Genomic DNA, 22,456 nt, shown 5'->3' with positions numbered 1-22,456 from the left:
TATGGTTATAACGAAGAATGAGAGAGTTAAACCTTGAAAATATTAGGAGGTATCAACCAGTTAAGTTACGAGAATATGCATAAATCACTAAATTTGACTATTTCCTTATTATTCATGTTCCAAACTAGATGGTTTGTCCTAGTTGACAAGATGCAGTTGGTGCAACAACGGTGGTTAGTACTTGGCAAGTCAGGTTAGCTTTTAAAAACATGTTAGGTGAGGTGCAATGCTGTAGGCTGATTTGCATAAATGGCAATTTTTAATTATTTTCTGGCTATTCATGTTCCAAACTAGATGGTTCTTCGTATTTGACTATTGCTGAGCATGCATACTTTTTTGTTGACAAAATGCAAAATGCATAGCATAGATTAGAAATAGTGTTTGTATCTAAAAAAAGAAAAGAAATAGTGAGGGTATATTGTTGTTAAATTACTGATTTTTTCAAAGGTTTAAGCTAATAAAAGATGGTGAATTTAATAATTTAATATATCACTCTCTTCACGTGTAGGCCACCTGAGCTCAAAATTTATTACTTTGATACTCTATTGAATTAATGATTATCCCAAAAGAACGTGCTATACTCAGTTGTCAACGTTGTGAATTTAAACTAAAAAACTAAATTTGAGGAGAGAGGCGATGAGACAGAGTGAGAGAGTTTTTGTTTTTTCAATGTAAATGAGAGAGATAACTGAATAAAAAATAAAGATGAGCTATAATGGACATGTGTTATTTACGTGTTCACTGCATAGCATGTTTGTAGGTAGGGGTGTGCAGTCAACCCGTCAAACTCGCTAAAATCGACCCGACCTAACCCAGTTGGGTTGGGTCGGTTTTTAGGTCTTAGGGAGTTGGGTTGGGTTACAAAAATTTTTTTGATAGTAGGTCGGATTGGGTTTGGGTCATAAAATTTCAAACTCGCCAAACCCAACCCGATCCACCTATATATTTAATATATATATATATTTAAAATATATTATATAATTAATAAACTTTTTAAAATAACCAGCTTTTCCTATCCTATATAAAATCCAATTAGTTCACACAAATCCTAGTTAATTACTATTGTTGTTTAGTCATTAGTGTTGTTTGCCTTTCAAGAATTACATTGATACTAATCTTTGAGTTTTTTTAATATATTTATATTTATATTTATTTTCTACTCAATTTAATAATAATAATAAAATTTTTTTTGTCCAACCCATGGGTTTAACCTGACTCAATCCAACCCATGTGGGTTGGGTTGGACTTATGTGATGGGTTGGGTTAGGTTGGGTTGAATTTTTTTTGACTCACCATGGTGGGTTGAGTCAAAAAATCCCCTCAACTCGACCCAACTAGACCCATGCATACCCCTATTTGTAGGAATTTTTACAAAATACATTAACAAATGTGGGTGTGTTTTTGGTATTTTCTGCTTCAGTTTCATCATCTAAAATGCATTTTGCATCTCTGAATGCCGAATGCTATAATGCATTTGGGCTGATCATTTAGCAAATATATATAGAATATATTTTCAATTTAATGTAATATTCTTTTTCCTTATTTTTTTTTTTTTTCATTTTCTTTATTCTTTAGGACATTGTTGCAATTTACAATGTAGCCTACCTAGGGGACTACTTACTTTTTTTTTTTTTGCTGAATAGTGGACTATTTAATATTCTAGGGGGGCTTCAATCCCAACATATCAATGAGTCACAACTTTTTTGGTCCCTAATGCTAATAGGCTTGACTTTAGCTTTTGATGGCATAAATAGTTGAAACCCAACTAAGATTCCCTTCCAAAAATCTTCCCTATTGGTTCAATCTCCAGTAGCAAGCCTCTTCGGAATTCCACATAAGGGTGAGCAAGTGGGTAGTCATCTGCTTTTGTTTTCCACCTGGTGTAAGAACATAGAATATAGCATCAAAAGGATGAAGCACTAATAAGTTTTACATGAAATTTTGAGTATACTTGATAAAGAGCTGCTTTAATTATACACTATCACCTAAACCAAAGACTTATGCTCCTCCTTATGGAAAGTGGTACCATGAGTGAGAATATCTATTAAAATGATTGCTGGAAAAAGATAAAGCAAGCTCAATTATATAGAACCCTAAATGGGTTGCAGTAGGCTGCTAGATTAACCTGCCTGTTGTCATCCATAATCCATACATGCCATCATTTTAGTGGGGGCTGGGTTAGTGCAATTTACCTATAATTAAGGACAAGATGATGAAGGAAGCATGCAATCTCTACTTTGGCAAGTTCAGCACCTGGACATAGCCTTGGTCCACCACCAAACGGTGACACTTTTTTGCTTGTTTCTTCATCCTGCCAATGAAGTCAATGATTGAAATTGGAATTATTAGGAGCTTAAGAAAATGTCACTTATATACATGCAAAAAATGCATAACTACTACAAAGTCCTGTGTCTTTATCTATGTTAGCATTAATTAAAGCCATTTTCAAATTTTGTTCAAATTCTTTATCCATATATACTTTTTAATAACTTGTAACTAACATGAAAATGAATGCTTACCTATATACATATGATACATGTGAACAACTAAAATAAAGGATACTTGCAGATATTTGGGAAGAAAAAAAAAAAGTGAGTATTAAATTTTCATCATAAATTAGTTGGAAAAAGGTTCCTAGTTGTTTATAGGACAAAATGATAATAACAAAAAGGAGACAAAGTTGTAGAAGTGACAAGGGACTGCAGAAAAAAAAAAGGTTTAAATCACTAAAATTATTATTATGATATCAGAAGGTTTATTATTTCATTTCATTCAAAGATTAGTCGTCAAAGAAGGTGTCTGCTAATTTTTTGTGACAAAAAATCTGACATGAATTTTTTAAAGTTGTTAATTATTATTAGTAGTAGAGGTTTATGTCCAAATGAGGTGTCTGGTTTACATATTGGACTAGAGGAAGAATTGATATACTTACAAACCATCTCCAAGGATTAAACTCTAAGGGGTTTTTATGGAGAGCTGAATCAAAATTCACTGCTGTGAAGATGGGAAAAACCTTCCATCCTGAGGGTATGAGAATATCTGCAACATTTTTAATCATGATCTCCATTAAGTTAGAAGCTGTCACCAATTATTGCAATAAAGAGACAACCATATAATATACTACGAAACAGTACTTCTAATTATGTAAATTAAGAACCTTTATATTTAACATCTTGCAGAGCTTTCCTGTGCAGAAATTTTACTACATTCCCACATCTCATTGCTTCACATATAACCTACAGCTAGCATGTGTTAGTTCTATATGAAGACTTCTTTCATGTGGAAAATTAATCACTATAAATATGATGTTAATAATTACATTGCGGGTGAACTTCATTTTCTTGTAATCTTCCCAGTTTAAAGGTCCCCCATCCTCTTTTCTTTTCCTTATCGCTTGGTGTTCTTCCTGTAGTACACATAAATGTTGAACAAAATAACCCTCTTTAGCAATTAGTATGTAATATTTTTGTTCATGCAGATTCTAAGAGAGAGAAAACAGAGAGCAACCTTCAAATTTTCTAAAGCATTTGGTGCTTGCCCAAGAAAGTAGACAATTAAGGACATGAGTGTTGCAGTTGTCTCGTAACCCCCTAACAAGATGTCCAATACAATACTTACTATCTCGTCATTGGTTAGGCTCTTCTTTGACAAAACCACATCTAAGAAGTCTCCTCCTTCTATAAGCCCCATAATATTCCTTTGTTCCCTCTCTTTAATCATTTGTTTAACGGTGGAAGAAAGTCTTGCTTTAGCCTAAAGAAGCCATCAAAATAGAATATCAAAGATAGCTTTGAGTATTAGCATAAGCATAATTTAGCACACGGATCAATGGGAGCATTTTATTTAGAGTAATGTTAAGTCCACACACCAATTTGCACACACGTCCTTACACAGATGAAAAACAACTAAAATCATCCGTTGAAGGTGAAGGCACGATTTCAAGTTGTGCAAATTGGTGTATGCAACAGGTTTTACCGTTTTATTTAATCAGACATGTTAAGTACCTTCACAGTGTTGGCATATGCACTCCCAGGTATATTTAGTGGCAAAGACACAAAGCCTCTCATGTAGGTCTCGAAGTCTTCTAATATCTTTGAGGCTAGTGGTTCATCTGGTTTAATACTCAAAATCTCCTTCACCATAATTTTGAGTGCAAACTGCGTTGAATTGAAAAAGTTAAATTAAACATGAATTCAATTGGTATATTTTTGTTTTCTTGTTATTGTTATTGCTAATTTTATTTTTACTTAAATGGCATATTTGGTCTTCAACATTTTACCTTTGTTTCTAAATTGTCTTTATATTTAAAATTGTTTCACAATAGACCATGTATTTTGGAAAATTGATTAAAATAAATTTTTAACTGTTCTTTTGTGGATGGAAAATACTAACATGACATATAAAATCATGTCAAGTTATTGTTGGCATTGCAAAAGATTGATACAAAATATTGATGAGTATTTTTTAAATTTTGCTACCATAGATGAAATTTTCCAAAGGGATAAGTACAACAAATTTTCAAAATAGGAAAAAAAATTAAGAAATGGGTTGTAGCTTATTCTTCTTCTTTTCTATTGATTATAAACTCATCCAAATGCATGAATATAATTTTAAACATAAATGACACTTTTATATGTAAGTTGTAATTGGTTAAGTAAGTTGTGATTAGTAGAATATAAAGTTGAACATAAAAAGTAGGATATGACATTTATATTCACCCAATTAGATAACATACAAGAAAATTATCAAAAATAATATAATATTAAAATGGTAAGAAAAGTACCAAAAATAATGTAAGATTAAAATACATAAAATACTACAACATGCATAGAAACTCTCTCGGACCCTACAAAACTGAGAGTTTTGTTTACTGACTATGACTTTTTTTTATAGACTCCACATTATCAAAGTGATTTTGATTTCATGAATTCCATTTGCTACATCATAATTTTTATCCATTAAAAATGATGATAAGGACCTTTTTCCAACATTTTAAAACACGAGGATGACTCTAAGACAAATTTTTTTTTTAGAGAGTTTCAACGTATGACATCCACTCCTGATAATTGCTCTTTATTATCAGACCAAGACACTATTCAGTTTTTGGTGTAAGCGAGAATTGAACCCTAGATCTCTTATACAACCATCAAAGACTTTACCAGCTGAACTAACTGGAACCCACTAACTCTAAGACAAAGATTATATCTAAGTATCAAATATGAAATTTAGCATTATTTTCACCAAGTAATTAAGCTGATGAAAGTACTATATACCTCTTTAGCTTCTTTGTAAAACGAAACTCGTTTACAGCTTTTCCATGAATCCATCATTGAGATTGACATATTTTCCGCTAGATGAAAGAATTCTGGTGTTGACTTGGAAGTGCCTATGAAGCTGACAGCAAAGCTTCTAAGCTTCTTGTGAATCTCTCCGGTTGCGATAATCAAAGAATACTTCCCAAGAATGCCTTGCATGGACTTGGGGTAGCTCACCTGAAATAGCTTCTCCTCATTCTGAAGAATGAAAAGGTTGAACTCATGATCGCAGGAAACGATGGTTGGTGAGCCAAATAGATGAGACTTAAAAATCCTCCCATACCTGCATGAAAACACTCCAAATTGATAATTTGATATACATTTTTTTTATTTTTATAAAAGACTTAGCTGCATGGGCATATGTTGGTACAAATGTCCTGCTTAATTTGATACTAATGTATGACAAAACTATATCCAAGAACATAGGAAGAGAGAATATATATACAAAATAAAGGAACTTGGTATATTACCTAGAGCAACGTTGTTGTAAGAAGCTCCCAATAGAGTTTGATTTATGGGGTCTGAGGAAGCCGATAGTCTCTCCCAAAAGGGGCCATCCCATGTGCCCAGGAGGTAAGTTTGGAGCATCTTGTTTCCTGAAGAAGTTTACGAGAAGAAAAGACAAAACTAGGCCTAAACACAGAGATAATATAATAGGAAAAATCAAAACCATAGTGCCTGATATATGATATCTCTTGCAGAAGAAATTCACAAGCCTGTCTATTCTTTGAAATGCCACAAGATTGTCTTGTTTAAATTTGTTGATTCTCGAGCCTTTATTACGGTCTCAATTGCTGTGTTTTGGCATGCTTGCAAACTTATATATATATATATAGGGACCATATATAAACAACAGAAGCGGAGATTTTGCCTTTAAAGCAGGTTTCATAAAAAGTTAGAATAGATAAGGACAAGTTTTTTTTAAATTTCTTTTTTTTATTGTTTTGTGAGTGACTGCAACTTCTCTTCTTCATTCAAAATAAGTTTAATTTATAATTTAAACTAAGTATTACAAATGTAAAAGTATAATTTTTTGAATAATACTAGAGATCCAAATTATTTTATAAAAAGTTTTACATACTATTGTGATGAGTGATTATTAGTAAATGAAAAAGTGATATTAATGATGGGTTTAGATGAAGATCAATAAAATAGTTTGTAGCTATAGCATTATTCTAATTTTATACTTTGTTTGTTTTGACATTAATATTTTTTATTCATTTTTCAACAAACATTTTCTAGAAAACCATTTTATTTTCCAATGATTGATAGCGACCTTAAAATGAGTTGAAAAATTATCTCTCTTGACTTTTCTTATTTAGGTTCACGTGAAATAGAGTTGTTATATATTTGTCCAGTTTCATGTAGCATAAAGTTGTTTTCTAGAAAATTTTATTAATTTTCAACAAACATTTTCTAGAAAACCGAATCATTTCCTATAATTGGTAACGACATTAAAATGAGTTAAAAAACTATCTCTATTAACTTCTCTTGTTTAGCTTCGCATGAAATAGAATTGTTTTTATTTTTTATTTATCTTTGTGTGAGACAAAATTGTTCTCTAGAAAATTTTAACAAAAAACAACTATATATCACACCAAGCTAATTAAAAGAAGTTAAGAGATATTTTTTTTTTACCCATATTTTTTTATACGGCAAAAAAAAAAGTATCTTCACATAAGGTTTTTCATTGAAACAAACGGTAACAGAAAACAACTTTATATCACACTAAGCTAATTAAGGGAAGTTAAAAGATAATTTTCTTTTAACCTATTTTTTGGTATACTGGCAAATAAAAAAACTATATTCACATACGGTTTTCTACTGAAACAAACGGAACGTTAAATGAAATTATCCTCTATGATAGTCTTATTTTATGGTTCATTTTAATTGCTTTGGAGAGGGGGGGGGGGCTTTCCTGGTGAGTGAATTTGGTCTAAGGGGAGATTGCAATTAAGTGGACTAGTTTTTAAATACTAAATAATTGGAGATTTTTCTTCTTCTTCTTTCTTTTATTTTTTAGGGTAAGATGATTGAACCTGTCATAGGACAAATGCTTAATTAGTGAATTCGGAATCACAACTTGCCATATATTTATTTTACTTCTTTATAAAATAGTTGAAGTTTAAAATGGAAAAAAAAATTAAATACATGACAAATTGTGATTGGTGAAATATAAAATAGAACACAAAATATGGTGTAAGTGTACAATTGCACCTAGACCCAAAGACAACTACGGGCTCAGGCCCAATGAGCCTTAAACAATGAAATTTGTAGAGTGTGGGCTTGAAACCTAGGTTTGAAGTACTGAGAACTTGATAACAGGCTAAAAGTTACAAACACTTGTAAATAATAAACGATAATTGCAAATAGACCTCCTTGGACGTGAGCCGATGACTAAATCTGTATTATTTCTCTTTCTTTCTTTAAAGCTTACAATTCTTAATTTCTTTCTTAGTTACAGAAAACCCCCCCCCTCTTTGGCCTTCACCCCTCTTAAATACTTCCTTTCCTGATGCTTTTTGGACAGTGACTAGAAGTTTCAGCCCTACTGTTCAGGGGTCACTTTCCCATTAATGCGGCCAGGGAGGTAGGTGCATAGTCTTTAATGCGGAGGTGGCAGCCTTTGCTCTTGATATTTTCTTTAACACTGGTGCATCTAGAAGGTTCAGGGCCTCCCCCTTTTAACCAACAGTCTTTCCAGAATTCTGCCTTGACCTTTGTAGTGAGTCTCCGAGTCCTCTTGGAACGGTCCGATGAGGAACTCACCCTCGGCTGTATCTTTGGACCCTCGGCATATGGGCCGATTCATAGTACTAACAAATTCCTAGCTTATGAACAGATCGGCCCTCCTTGCTAGAGCCCAAAGGGCCACATGCCCACTTGGGTCCTTTTACTCCCCACATATGGTACAATGAATTTATTCCCTATGTAGGTATGAGGTGATAGTACATTGGATTGAGATCCTTTAGAGTTCTTAGGGTACTCTACCATATAGAGTGCTATTAATCTTAACCATTCGTTTATAATAAAAGGTCCAGATTTTTCCATATCATTAATCCACTAACAAATCCCCTAAAATAATGGTTTAAAAAATAACTACTCATAAATGATAATTATTGCCTTGCCTCTTTTACCTAAATCAGGTCTCTAAGAAAACGTGAAGTCATCTTCTCCTTCCCCTCTTCATTTTTCAATTTGATCAACAAATCATTTTGGTTGTTAATTTCAAAGCATAGGTTTGACTGAAATGGGACATATAAAAATCATATTTTATGATCCTAAGTGCCAATCATGTACTTGAAAAGAAAAGAAAAACATTTATATGCTTAATTTTAATAAAATTAATAGAAGACTAAAAAAATTGGAATGAAAACCCAAGTGTCTCTGCCATTCATATATCAATTATATATATATATATATGCTTCTTGGTCTATGTACATAATAATCAATTTTCTAAATAAGAAAATTTCTTTTGCATTTAATGCTGCAATGTCATAGCCACTATTCGCATTTAAGGTAATACCTATCATTTATGAGCAGTTATTTTTTAAAATCATTATTTTTGTAGATTTGTTAGTGGATTAATGATATGGCAAAATCTAGACCTTTTATTATAAATGAAAGTTTAAGATTAAAAGAACTTTACATGGTAAAGTACTCTAGGAACTCTAAAAGATCTTAAACCTAGTACATTAGTTTTTAGTAAATAAATCTTAATGACAAGTGTTATCCAATTGGATTTTGATGGTAGTGTCTACGACTCTACATTACTTGGTCGAAAGACTAGTAAGTAGTGTTGTCAATTTCTTATCACGTTTCATTCTTTTCATGGGAAGAACTTGAATTCGAATTTGAGCAAAAAATATACACATGCATCAATTCACCTAACACTTACTTTATATTTTGAGTAGGATAAAGTTTAGCAACAAACTTTGTTAATGCTACAACTTTATTTAATATATTTTTATTAGATGTGAATTTTGACAAATTCACTTTTAGATTACATTTTCTTCTTATATCTCATGTGCTTGTAAAATTTCAAAAAGGTTAAAGATCAATAACTACGTCATCAATCAAATATTTAAATTTCAAGTTTTTGTAGTATAAAATTATGCATAAAAAATAAATTATGGATTGAATAGTAAATAACATTTGATTGAAATAAAATTTTGTGTATGTTAAGAATATAAAGAACATACAATTCAATGATTAGATTTTCAAAACATGTAACCATATTAATTTTTTGAGTAGAAGTTGTAGGCTTGTAGCTTTAGAAAACAACTAAATTTATAGTCAAACTTGCTCGATTAAGAACGGATGAGCATGTACTGATTTATGAACTTCCCAAAATTTGTCTCGTATTACACTTCTGTCTATCATAATATGTATGAAATTAATTATTAGAAGTCAAGAAAGCCAATCATCATCATTCCAGTCTCCCCAGAATATGAATTAGAAAGAAGAATAGTACTAATGCAAAGGCAGTCCCACCTAACTCCATAGACCAATAAGCCTTAAACAAATTTGCTTTCAATGTCAAACATTATTCTAGTTACCCTACCTAGACCAAAAGGCCTCCATGCGGCCCTCTATCTCAAACATTGTCAATGTCAATGTTTACATATATTACAAACATTAGCCGAAGTTGTAGTAAGAGGCTTCAACACGTATTAAAAATGAAAATATGTTCCCTTAAAGGAGAGCAAATGGGGAACATACTTGGTGAAAATTCTACAACTTTTGAAACCTATATAGAACAAAAGTTGGGGAACCTTTGATAAGTTGATTTCTTTTATGCGGTTTTGATGTGGATGTTAGATTACAAAATGAAAACAGATGTCTGGGCTGCTTGTGAGATTTAGAATAATGTTAGGGACACATTTAACCCAAATTCACGATATGCTTAAGTGCTACTTTGTGATAGGTATACTTAAATTATGTTTTCAGTATGTATCTGTTCTGTGGTGGTCCGTATGTAAGTAAGTGGGTGTAGATTTGGGTGTGTCTGTAGGCGGATGTAAGAGAACAAAAGGTGACGCGAGATCCATAGGGAGGCAAGGACTGAGAAATTTATTCATTATGTCTGTACTTTATCAGTGTGCATGGTGCACGTGCAATGTGTTGGCATCTGGAAGTTCAAATTAGCTGGAGACCAATTCATATTGCAATCATGGCTTTCAAAGCATTCCAATTTTCTGTTTCTCACCCTTGTAGGTATGAACATGAAATGTCTTTTTTTTGGACTGTCCGATAAACATTGCTGCCCTTTTAAAGTGTCTAAATTGAAACTAAACTTAAAAAACATTAATTATAAGACACAGCTAATTATGGTGCTAAAAGCCCCCTGCTGTTTCAGCATAAAACATTTTTCAGAAACTGTTTCTCATTTTCTCGTGTTTAAAGTGATTGTAAAAAACCGAAACCATTGTACATTGACCAAGAAAACCACACTTCAACTACATTTGTCTCAATGTAAAATATTTTTCAGTGTTAGAAATACTGAATTCAATAGTATTGTATTTCTCACTGAAACAATATACATGAGTGCCTTTATATAGGAGGCATATGAGTACTGTACAAGTAAATATGAGTACAATACAAGTAAGAGTGTAGTATAATGTGTGTTATACAAGTAAGTAATCTAATTGGGCCAAGCCCACAATACTGAATATATGTTAACAGCCCCCCTCAACCTCAAGGTGGATGTGAGACCAGCTTGAGGTTGTCAACTAAATCACGAAGGCGTCCCTTAGGATGGGACTTGGTAAACATGTCTACAAATTGATCTTTGGAGGAGACGGAGAAGAGCTTGAGAGCACCATGAACAAGATGATAACGGATAATATGACAATCAATCTCGATATGTTTAGTTCGTTCATGGAAGATATCATTGTGAGCAATGTAAATGACACTTTGATTATCACAATAAAAAGGAGTAGCAGAGGATGTAGACACACCTAAGTCCTTAAGAAGCCATCGTAACCAAAGGAGCTCAAATGTGGTATCAGCAAGAGCACGATATTCTGCTTCAGTACTGGAGCGGGCCACAAAGGTTTGGTTCTTACTTCGCCAAGAAATCAAGGAAGAGCCAAGGAGGAAACAATAGCCAGTGGTGGACCTACGATCAGTGGGATCTCCTGCGCAATCAGCATTAGAGAATGCATGGAGTACAAGAGGAGACTGAGCTGAGTAGAAAAGGCCATGGAAGAGAGTGACCTTCAAGTATCGAAGAATGCGCAGAACAACAGCATAGTGAATCGACCATGGAGCAGACAAATACTGGCTGACCTGATGAACAGCATAGGAAATGTTTGGACGAGTAACTGTGAGATAGACTAGGCTGCCAACCAATCATTTGTAAAGAGAAGGATTAGACAATGGTTTCCCCCCCAAAGGAGTCAGATGCGCATCAAGCTCAACTAAGGTGTCAACAGTCTTGCTGTCAATGAGTCCAGCATGAGACAAAAAGTCAGAGGCATACTTGGCTTGAGTAATATAAAGACCATCTGAGGAACGAGTGATTTCAAGACCCAAGAAATAGCTAAGGTGTTCAAGATCTTTCATCTCAAACTGCTGACAGAGAAAATCCTTGAGTTCTTGTATGCCACTAAGGTCATCACCAGTTATGATCATATCATCCACATAGAGGAGAAGTAAAATAGTGCCTTTATCAGTACGACGAAGAAATAAGGCAGCATCATAAGGACTGGTAGTGTAACCCAAGCGAAAGATGGTAGAGCTAAATTTTGCAAACCAAGCTTTTGGAGCTTGTTTAAGACCATACAATGCACGTCGAAGGCAGCAAACCTTGTTTGATTCAATGGAGAGACCTGGAGGAGGTTGCATGTAAACTTCTTCATTCAAATCCCCATTAAGGAATGCATTTTTAACATTCATCTGAAAAAGATTCCATTTGCTAGCAGCAGCAATAGCCAGGAGGGCACGAATAGATGAGATGCGAGCAACTGGAGCAAAGGTCTCTTCATAATCAATCCCATACTCCTGTGTAAAACCTTTTGCAACAAGACGAGCCTTATAGCACTCAATGGACCCATCTGAGCGAGTCTTAATCTTATAGATCCACTTACAACCAACCACAGACTGTCCAGGAAGGAACGTAACCAGGTCCCAAGTATGGTTTTTGGTTAATGCATCAAGTTCCTCTTTCATTGCAATCTGCCATAAAGGGTCAGTGGAGGCCTCACGATAGGTTTGAGGCTCGTGGAGTGTAGCAAGGGCAGTGTAACAATGATAGTCAAGTAAATGTGTAGGAATGGATCTTACCCGGGTTGAGTGACGAGGTGGAATGTCATGTGGAGGTGGAAGGTCTTGTGGAGGATCTTCAGGCGGAGCAGGAGCGGGGGACCCAGGCTTAAGTTGGGGTAGCTCGTCATCAACCTGTTCATCTTCGACCTGTCCAAAAGAAGCATAAAAAAGATCTGGAGGTTGAATAGAGAAGTCCAAAGGAGGATCAATAGGATTTGGAGAAGGAACATGAGACTCCTCTGGAAAGACTTCGAGTACAGATGAGGTAGTTAGGGAAGAATGAAAATGAGAGAGTTCAACAAACAAGCGGTGTTCCCAGAAGACAACATTATGAGAAACACGAAGACGATGAGAGACAGGATCATAACACCGATACCCCTTTTGTGTTTCGCCATAACCAAGGAAACAACAAAGTCTAGATCGAGGCTCAAGTTTGTTATGCTCATGAGGCTGAAGAAGAACGAAATAAGCAAATCCAAAGGAGCGAAGGTGATGATAGTCAGGGGGTGACCTAAAGAGGCGCTCATATGGAGTTTGATTATGGATGACAGTGCTTGGAATGCAATTAATAGTGTGAATAGCATGAAGAACAGCTTCACCCCAAAATGGGGGAGGAACTTTGGTAGAAAGAAGAAGAGCACGAACAGTGTCAAGAATATGACGAAATTTTCGTTCAGCTCGACCATTTTGCTGAGAGGTACGTGGACAGGTTAGATGATGTACAGTGCCATAGGAGTGTAACAGAGCTTGAAAAGCATATTGAGTATATTCAAGAGCATTATCAGAACGAAATTTTTTGATTATTTTGGAGAATTGGGTTTTAACCATTTTTGCAAAGTTACTGTATATTGGCAAAATTTCAGAACGAGATTTCATAGGAAAGATCCAACTGTAACGAGAATAATTATCGATAAAAACAACAAAATATCGAGATCCACCAATACTAGCAATAGGAAAAGGTCCCCAAACATCAGAATGAATTAACTCAAACATACTATTAGAAATAGAATCACTATTATCAAAAGATAAAGCTGGTTGTTTTCCTAACTGGCATGAAGTATAATCAAAATTGTCTTTGGACACAGAACCTAACAGACCCTTAGAAGCTAACTGTTGTACCCGAGAAGAGGGTGCATGACCAAGACGAGAGTGCCAAAGTGAGCGAGAGGGTAAGGAAGACACCGCAGCGGCAGCAGCAACAACAGACACTGGAGCAATAGGTGGAAGATGAAGATTGTCCACGGGAAACATATGCCCAACTCTAGGGCCGGTCCCAAGCTCTTGCCCCGTCCTCGGATCCTGCACAATACACCCAGAATAGTAAAAAATAAGGCGATAACCTAGTTCAGCTAATTGTCCCACAGAACACAAATTATAGGATAGGTCAGGGACATGGTAGACCCTAGGAACAGAGAGGTTGGAGGTCGAAACAAAACCTAGACTATTCCCATGCATGGTGGAACCATTAGCTATGTGAATATTTAGGGGATGTGGTGCAGGGTCAAGTTTGGAGAATAAGGACAAGTGAGGTGTCATGTGATTGCCACAGGCAGAATCAAAAAGCCAAGTTTGAGACGTACCGGGTAAAACTGAGAGAGCAGTGGAAAGAGATGCATTACCAGCCATACAAACAGCCTGAGCTATGATCTCCTGTAGTTCAGTGGGTGAGAGGTTGATAGTGGATCCAGAAGACTGGGACTCAGCTGAAATGGGAGGCATTGGCGGAGTAGACTCAGTATTAGCAACTGCAACAGTAGATTTGTTGCGATGGTAACAAGTCTCAATAGTGTGGCCAGGACGCTTGCAATAGTTGCAGAACTTTTTGTTGGTCTGTCTGTGACGATTGTTGGAGCCAGAAGGATCACCTGAGTGCTGAGGTTGCTTTATGGGTGGAGCAGAAGGAGTAAGGGCCAGAACATTAAACTTACCCTGGGCTTGAAGAGTTGCAAGGCGAGTTTTTTCTCTTACTAACTCGTTCACAGCAGTATCAAGAGAGGGAGGAGGACTACGATTAAGAAGCTGACCTCGAATGGGCTCATAGTCCTTGTGGAGTGACATCAGGAACTCATAGAGATGAAATTCATCTCTAACAGCAGCATATTGTTGAGCATCCTTTGAGCATGCCCAAGTTGGATCAGAAAGGTCAATTTGGTCCCAAATGAAGCGAAGCTGATCATAGCAGTCATTGATGGATTGCCCCGGTTCTTGCCTGAGTTGATGCAATTCAACCACTAACTGATATTTCATGGATCCGTGAGTAGTAGAGTATCTTTTGGCCGACATATCCCATGCTGATTTCGCATCATCAAAGTTGCCCATCATATTGGAGATGGAGGGAATGGAAGTGTTTCGAATCCATGTGAGGATCATGTGATTGTAACTATCCCATTCAATCATGCGACTGAGGAAGGCAGTATCTTCTTCACTTGCCCCTTTCACAGGAATAGTGATTGCACCAGTGCAATAATGCCAGAGCATGCGACCCTTAAGAAAACTGCGCATAGCTTGAGACTATGATAAGTAATTCCTAATCCCCTCCAATACAGTATTGATGGGGCGAGGAAGAAAAACATCCTTTTTATCCATATTGAGACACAATATGCAAAAACAGATTGCAAAAATGAAATCTACGCGAAAAACTGAGTAAGGAGAACCTGGGCTGCAAAAAGTCAACTCTGGGAAAAGTCAACGGTCGGTCAACGGATGACGTCAGCAAGATGACGTGCCGCTGACGTCAGCTAGGGCTGACGTGGCACTGATGATGTTAGCTTGGAAGGATGACGGTGCGTGAGGCGCGTGTAGCGCGTGAACTTCAGCGCAGGTTCTTTGGGCGGCGTGTAGAGGCGCGTGCGGTCTCCGATGACTGTGAGGCTTCCACGAACAGGTAGATCGGAGCAAGACGATCTTCGTGGTACCTTTAGGAAATTTATCGGAGCAAGATTCGCGGCGGTGCCGGAAAATGCAATGGTCTTTGCAGTATTCGAACTCCTCAACGGCGGCTGCTACAGGTCCGGAACCCAAGGACGATGTCTGGAAGACTCGAAGGTTCAACGGCGAAAGGTTGTGGCAGTTGTTGTGACAGCGGAAGCAATATTAAAAATGGAGTTACACCAATAAAGACAAAACTGCTAAGAAAAGGTCAGAGCAGTGGCTCTAATACCATGTTAGAAATACTGAATTCAATAGTATTGTATTTCTCACTGAAACAATATACATGAGTGTCTTTATATAGGAGGCATATGAGTGCTGTATAAGTAAATATGAGTGCAATACAAGTAAGAGTGTAATACAATGTGTGCTATACAAGTAAGTAATCTAGTTGGGCCAAGCCCACAATACTGAATATACGTTAACATTCAGAAAACGAAAAATTTGAAATCCCATACAACAAAATCTTAAGGGCCCGTTTGGTAGAGGAGTTTGAGAAATGTTGTTTGAGTGTTTTTAATATATGTGTGGGTAAAAAAGTGTGTTTAAATGTGTGTAAAGTTGTCTGAAATGTGAAAATGTGTGTTAGAACCACACAACCAAATAGGACCTAAACTTCTTTAACAAAATGCAATTTGTCGCCTTATAATCTATCTAAACTATATAAAAGTTTGTGGGCTTTAAACTTAGCTAGGACCCTAGGTCTGAAATTTTTTGCAATATCGTAGTGGAAGGGGATGTAAAAGTTGGTCTATTTCTATTGTTATTAGTAATACTTTTGATCTAAGTTCGTATTTTGTTAGTTGTGAGTTTTGTTGGGTTAGGATTTAGGAGTAATTTTAGCTTAGCAGCTCATTTGGTTTTTTAAACTTTTTGTTGCTGTTAAAGCTAGTTTCTCTTATGATAATTGCAATCTGACTCCTGCGGTTCTAAAAGCTTGCAGGTGCAATTGTTGTATTGCTTTTTAGTTATTATTGAAACTAGTATGTAACCCGTGCTACCGCATAGGGATGACAATGGGGCGGGGCCGAAGGATGGGGTCTTCGTCCCCGCCCCGTATGGTTATGTCTTGCTCTATCCCCGCCTCGCCCCTCATGACAAGGAAAATTTTCTCACTCCATCCCCGCCCCTTGGGGCTCTGCGAAGCCCCGCCCCACCCTGTAAAACTCTATTTTTTTGTTAATTTGCCCTACGACTAGTACAATTTTTTTTAATGAAACCTATTTCATTAATAAAAATATACTTGAGATTACAACTAAATTTATCCCACCAAATTAAATCAATTTTTAGAAAAAATTGAATAATATATCTAAGTGTTTAACAAGACAATCATAAAAAAATAAAATAAAAAATAAAAAATCTCATAGTATAACACATAACAAAATAAAGACAGAGAACCACATTAGGTAGAATAAAATAAGCTAATATTGATATGTTTGTTTAAATAGTATGATTTTAGGGTATGAAAAAATTATAATTATAACCCTTAGGAACGTGGGGCCGGGTGGGGACGGGGAGGGGTGAGGTGGGGGTGGGTCTAAAAAGTTTAAACCCATCCCCGCCCCGCCCTATGGTGCGGGGCTAAAATCTTGCCCCCATTCCCACCCCGCCACCTTTGTGGGGCGTGGAAAACCTGCGCGGGGCAAGGCAAGGAGGGGCGGGGAAAAATTGCCACACCTACAGTACCGCACGGGAATGAAGATAATTTAATAAAACAATGAAAAAATAATTGCATTTTATTATTTAAGTGATACTATTAGTTTTGTTTTTATTTATTTATCAATCATGAGTTTATTCATGTTTAAAAGGCTTAGTTAAGTTTAAATACTAAACGGGATTGGATATTATTTAAAAAAACAATGAAAAAAAAATGTTGCATTTTATTATTTAAGTGATACTATTGGTTATTTATTTATTCATTTATTAATCATGAGTTTATTCATGTTTAAAAGGCTTAGTTAAGTCTAAATTCATATTATTAACCAGAAAATTTCATTAACAAAACTTAGCGTTATGTAATTTTTTTACAATTGCATGGATATACTTAAAAAATACACATTAAGATGCATAATATAATTCTTATATATATAATGTAAATACTATTGATAAATAGTCATTCTTATATTGTTAAGTCTTTAAAAAATGTTGTAAGGATATTATTAGGTAGATTTATTCATATTTAAAAGGCTTAGTTAAGTCTAAATTTATATTATTAACCAAAAAATTTTGATTAACAAAACTTTGCATTATGTAATTTTTTTACAATTGCATGGATATATTGATAATACACATTAAGATGCATAGTATAATTCTTATATATATATATATATATATATATATATATATATATATATATATATATATAATTTAAATACTATTGATAACCACACGGGAAATGGTTAATTGTAGTGATACTATTGGTCAATTTCTTTTTTGTCTTTTTGGGTTTATCACAAAGAGGATAAAATTAAATAAAAGATTAAAAATATATATTGCATTTAACTACAAATTTTTGACAATCACAAGGATAAGGTTGATTACACTTTGAATTTTTCACAATCTATAATCATTGATTTTGGCAAACCATTAAGGAAATCATAATTGTAAAACTTTTGCAAAGCTTAACAAACAATTAACAATGGAACAGAATATTGCATCTTATTAATTAAGTGATGCTATAATTAGAGTAAAAAAATACAACAAAAGAGACTTAAAGAAGCCTATGCACCAATTTAAACATTTCAAGGTTGATTGAGCATCTTTTGCATGTCACTACAAATTCTTCATAACCGTAAGGATAAGGTTCATCTTGGTTCCAATGTCCCATTCCAATTTTGTGGCATGCTTGAAAGTTTGGAATTTTATACATGTCGGTTCCTGCAGTAAGTAGTCGAAACATTTTTCGGCATTTGACAAGCCAATGCTTCCCATGTTCATCATTTAAAATTTCTAAAAGGTTATCAATGCCTTCATTATTTGACTCACAAAGTAGCATGATTCCATAAATATAAGGTGCAATAAAATTGCCACATGGAAGAGTTTTTTCAATTATTTTTTTTTCCTACAACGACTTCTTCATTCAAAAAATATTGGTAGCTTCTCATTATCAGTAGCGCATAAATATTTTCTGCTTCATAACATGAAAATACTAAGCTTTTTTCTTTGTCATGTAGTAGAGCTGGATGATTGAAATACAGAGTCAGCTCAATTTGTTGGAGGACTAATTTCTTTTCAGTTTAACTTCTTGAAGCATTTACAACTAATTAAGACAAAGGAAAAAATTAAATTAATAAACTGAATTATTTATATAGAGGGAAATGAATAAGTAGATACAAATTGAATAAATAGTTTTTTTACCTTAACTTAATGTTTCCTAAGAGTGTTGTCGAATCTTTGCCCACTTTCGAAAAGATTTCAACCCATACGTCATTAGGAAGGTTTTTTAAAGTTTTCATATTGTTGTTTTGTTTGAAATAGTATTATAACATTTCATCTACTATTTATAATAAAATCATTTTTTAAGGTTCATAGTATGATATTAAATAACAATACATAATAATCACGTGTTTAAAAATTTTGAAATGATTATACATGAATTTGATGGTGAAATGGTTCAATTCGTATAGAATTTTGTATTGCAATTAGTTCTTAATGAATTTCATTGTTTCTATCCGTTAATATTAATACTTTAAAGTTAATGTTAGTGGTTAATTAGGTTCATTGAATTGCTGTTTTAGTCCCCTAACGATTCACAGTATTAGAAAGTAGGCAATGATTCGGATCCCAGGAATATAACATAAACCAGTTCAATGAATCAACAAAAACGAAAATCAATGTAAAACATAAAAGAATTGAATTTGCTTAGAAGGAAGGGAAAAAAGTCATAACATAGAGAAGAAAATTAATCAAACTTATTAATTATTACTTATTGAATCATACAATGAGAAGAATCCAGAAACAACTATAAAGATAGATTCAGAATTGGATCACTGCTTTTTGCAAATTTATATTCAAATATTGGTAAATTATTAAAGAGTGACAAGAAATGTGATTCATTTAAATCACTCAACATATTGTGTATTCAATTTTAATTAGTATATATCTAGTCATTATGAGTTTAGTCATGGATGTTTATGTGTGATCTTATTATTATATGCTTAAAGTGAAAAAAAATGAAAAAGAAAATAAATACGAGTTATTATCATGTGATATGGTGAAACCTCCCATCGAATTTGACTCTTGTCATAGTTTATAGTTTGGAAAAAAAATTATCAAAGACTTGTGGGGTTACCGTTCAATGTGACATGAATTATTAATTGATATGATATAATTCTTGTCATGTATAAGTCAGTATAACCTTCTTAGTTTCTATTCAAATTGACAAGAATGAAATAAAAGAAAATAAGAAATCTAGCTTTTTACAATGCAATGTGGCAAACCTAATTAACTACTATGTAACCATGTCATGATCTAACTTAAAATATAACTACGAAAAAAATGGTGGAGTTATTACTTGATTTGTAATGTTATAGTCCAACATGAAATAGAAAATAAAAATAAATAAATAAATAAACGGAAAAAGTTGTTTAGTTACTCACTTGATTTAAAGTTATAAGCAAATATAACAAATTATGTTACTGTTACCTTTTTATTAATTAACTATTTAAATACAATATGATTGGAATATATAATATTTATTTTATAATGATTATTTTTTATCATTAGACCAAGATATTAATGAATTTAAATAATTTATTTATTTATTTAATCGGGGCTTTCATGCACTAAGAAAATAATCTTTCTGAACATAGATCTTTTCTACAATTTAAAAAAAAAAAAAAAATTGAATGGTTACAAAAATTATGAGAGATTTGAACTATGATTCAACTAATTCAAGAAAGGATACTGTTAACATGAATAGTGTTGTGGGCTTTAGGCCAAACTAGTTTACTTATATAGCACACATTCTTGTACTATACTCTTACTTGAACTGCACTCATATGCCTCCTATATAAAGGCACTCATGTATATTCTTTTAGTGAGATATACATTACAATCATTCAGTATTTCTAACATGGTATCAGAGCCACTGCTCTGATTTTTTCTTCGCAGTCTTGTCTCTCATTGGTGTTATTCTAGACTCACAATTGTTTCCGCCATTACAACGGGTGTTGCAGCTATTCGCCGCTAAACCTCTAACACATCTCAGTCATCGTCTCTGGTTCCGAACCTGCAGTCACCGCCGTTCAAAGTCTCGAGACCACTGCCATATCGTCGCCGTTGTGATCCTTGCCCTGATTGAGTTTTTGCAGGTACCACTGAGATCGTCCTTCGCCGATCTACTACTTGGTGGAATCCTGACCGTCATCGGAGGCTCCATGCGTCGCCACGCATCGGTCAAAGTTTCGGCAAAATCATACACGTGCCTCACGCGCCACCAGGGTTGCTCTGATCTTTTTGCCGCCGCTACCATTGGAATCGCCTTTCTCTGATCTACAACTTCGAAAAAGAATCGGCTTCATCGGATTGGTCATGCGCTCCCACGTGCCGCCAATATGAGTATGCCTCGTGCCACGCGCCTCACGTGCCGTCTACGCTGCATCACGTGCGCGACACGCACCAATTGCTTTGCCACGTCAGCCCTAGCTGACATCAGCGTCCTGTCATCTGTTGACGTCACCCACCAGTCAGCTTGCTGACGTCATCCGTTGACCGTTGACTTCCAGAGTTGAGTTTGACCAGATTTGAGTTTGACCAGGGTTGACCGTTGACTTTTTCCTAGAGTTGACTTTTTGCAGTCTAGGTGCTCCTTACCCAGTTTTTAGCGTAGATTTCATTTTTGCAATCCATTTTTGCATATTTTGCTTCTAAATGAAGAATAAGGATAGATCTTCTTCCTTTTGCAACAATCGTTGCCAACAATCCAGCAAATGTTTTTGCAATTTTTGCAAACGTTTTGGCCATAATATTGAGACTTGTTATCAACGCAATAAATCAGCTGTTTCAATTTTTGCTGCCACTATTGCTAACACTAAGAGTGTCCAACTAATGACTCCCGTCTCTACACAGTCTAAGTCTTCAGGTCGCACTTTCACCATGTCCACAGATGACCTTAAAAACATCATCGCCAATGTCATTCGTATGGTTGGTAATGCATCTTATTCATTTTCTCTCTCAACTTTATCTGGTATGTCTCTTTTCTCTTGGCTTATGGATTCTGCTTGTTGCAATCACATGACACCTCACTCGTCCTTATTTTCTGAACTTCAACCTGCACCACACCCTCTTACTATTCGTACAACAAATGGTTCCACAATGTCTGGTCATAATATAGGTTCCGTTTCAACCTCCAACCTCTCAGTTCCTGGGGTCTTTAATGTTCCTGACCTTTCTTACAATTTGTTTTCTGTGGGACAATTAGCTGAGTTGGGTTATTGCATTATATTTGATTATTCTGGGTGTATTGTGCAAGATCCAAGGACGAGACAGGAGTTAGGGACCGGTCCCGTGGACAACCTTCGCCTTCCATTTGTTGCTCTTGTTTCTGTTGCAGCAGCTGCTGCAGTTTCTTCTATTCCTTCCTTTGCACTTTGGCATGCTCGACTTGGTCACGCATCTTCTTCTTATGTACAACAATTAGCTTTTAGAGGTTTGTTAGGTTCAGTATCTACAGAAAATTTTGATTGTGTTTCATGTCAGTTAGGAAAACAACCAGCTTTGCCTTTCAATACTAGTGAATCAATATCCACTGATATTTTTGACCTTATTCATGATGTTTGGGGACCTTCCTCTGTCTCTAGTATTGGTGGATCTCAATATTTTGTTGTCTTTGTTGATAATTACTCTCGCTATAGCTGAATTTTTAATATGAAACATCGTTCTGAATTATTGCAAGTGTATTCTAGTTTTGCAAAAATGGTTGAAACTCAATTTTCTAAACGTAT

At 34.9% G+C, this 22,456-nt stretch overlaps 1 protein-coding gene across 1 annotated transcript; it reads right to left on the bottom strand.

Moving 5' to 3' along the window:
• Positions 1-1,517: 1,517 nt before the first annotated feature.
• On the bottom strand, positions 1,518-6,162 carry LOC142622507 (cytochrome P450 724B1). Its single transcript, XM_075795988.1, has 9 exons — positions 5,786-6,162; positions 5,274-5,598; positions 4,005-4,157; positions 3,508-3,753; positions 3,320-3,406; positions 3,158-3,236; positions 2,933-3,039; positions 2,193-2,311; positions 1,518-1,877 (listed from the first exon to the last, which is right to left on the bottom strand). Exons 1-9 carry the CDS (start codon positions 5,986-5,988, stop codon positions 1,766-1,768), a joined length of 1,431 nt encoding a protein of 476 aa, XP_075652103.1. The 5' UTR covers positions 5,989-6,162; the 3' UTR covers positions 1,518-1,765.
• Positions 6,163-22,456: the final 16,294 nt, after the last annotated feature.

This window comes from Castanea sativa, chromosome 1, assembly GCF_040712315.1.
Source record: "Castanea sativa cultivar Marrone di Chiusa Pesio chromosome 1, ASM4071231v1".
Taxonomy (NCBI): domain Eukaryota; kingdom Viridiplantae; phylum Streptophyta; class Magnoliopsida; order Fagales; family Fagaceae; genus Castanea; species Castanea sativa.
The sequence above is the reverse complement of the archived record's forward strand: the minus strand, read 5'-3'. Positions and strand labels throughout refer to the sequence as shown.

What these genes read in the sequence shown, in the direction of transcription:
- LOC142622507 (XM_075795988.1), bottom strand. Translation starts at nt 5,988, where the DNA reads ATGGTTTTGATTTTTCCTATTATATTATCTCTGTGTTTAGGCCTAGTT. An exon ending in TTTACAAAGAAGCTAAAGAG is followed by an intron (nt 4,158 to 5,273) that starts GTATATAGTACT and finishes AATTCAACGCAG; the next exon opens with TTTGCACTCAAAATTATGGT. An exon ending in CATATGCCAACACTGTGAAG is followed by an intron (nt 3,754 to 4,004) that starts GTACTTAACATG and finishes TGGCTTCTTTAG; the next exon opens with GCTAAAGCAAGACTTTCTTC.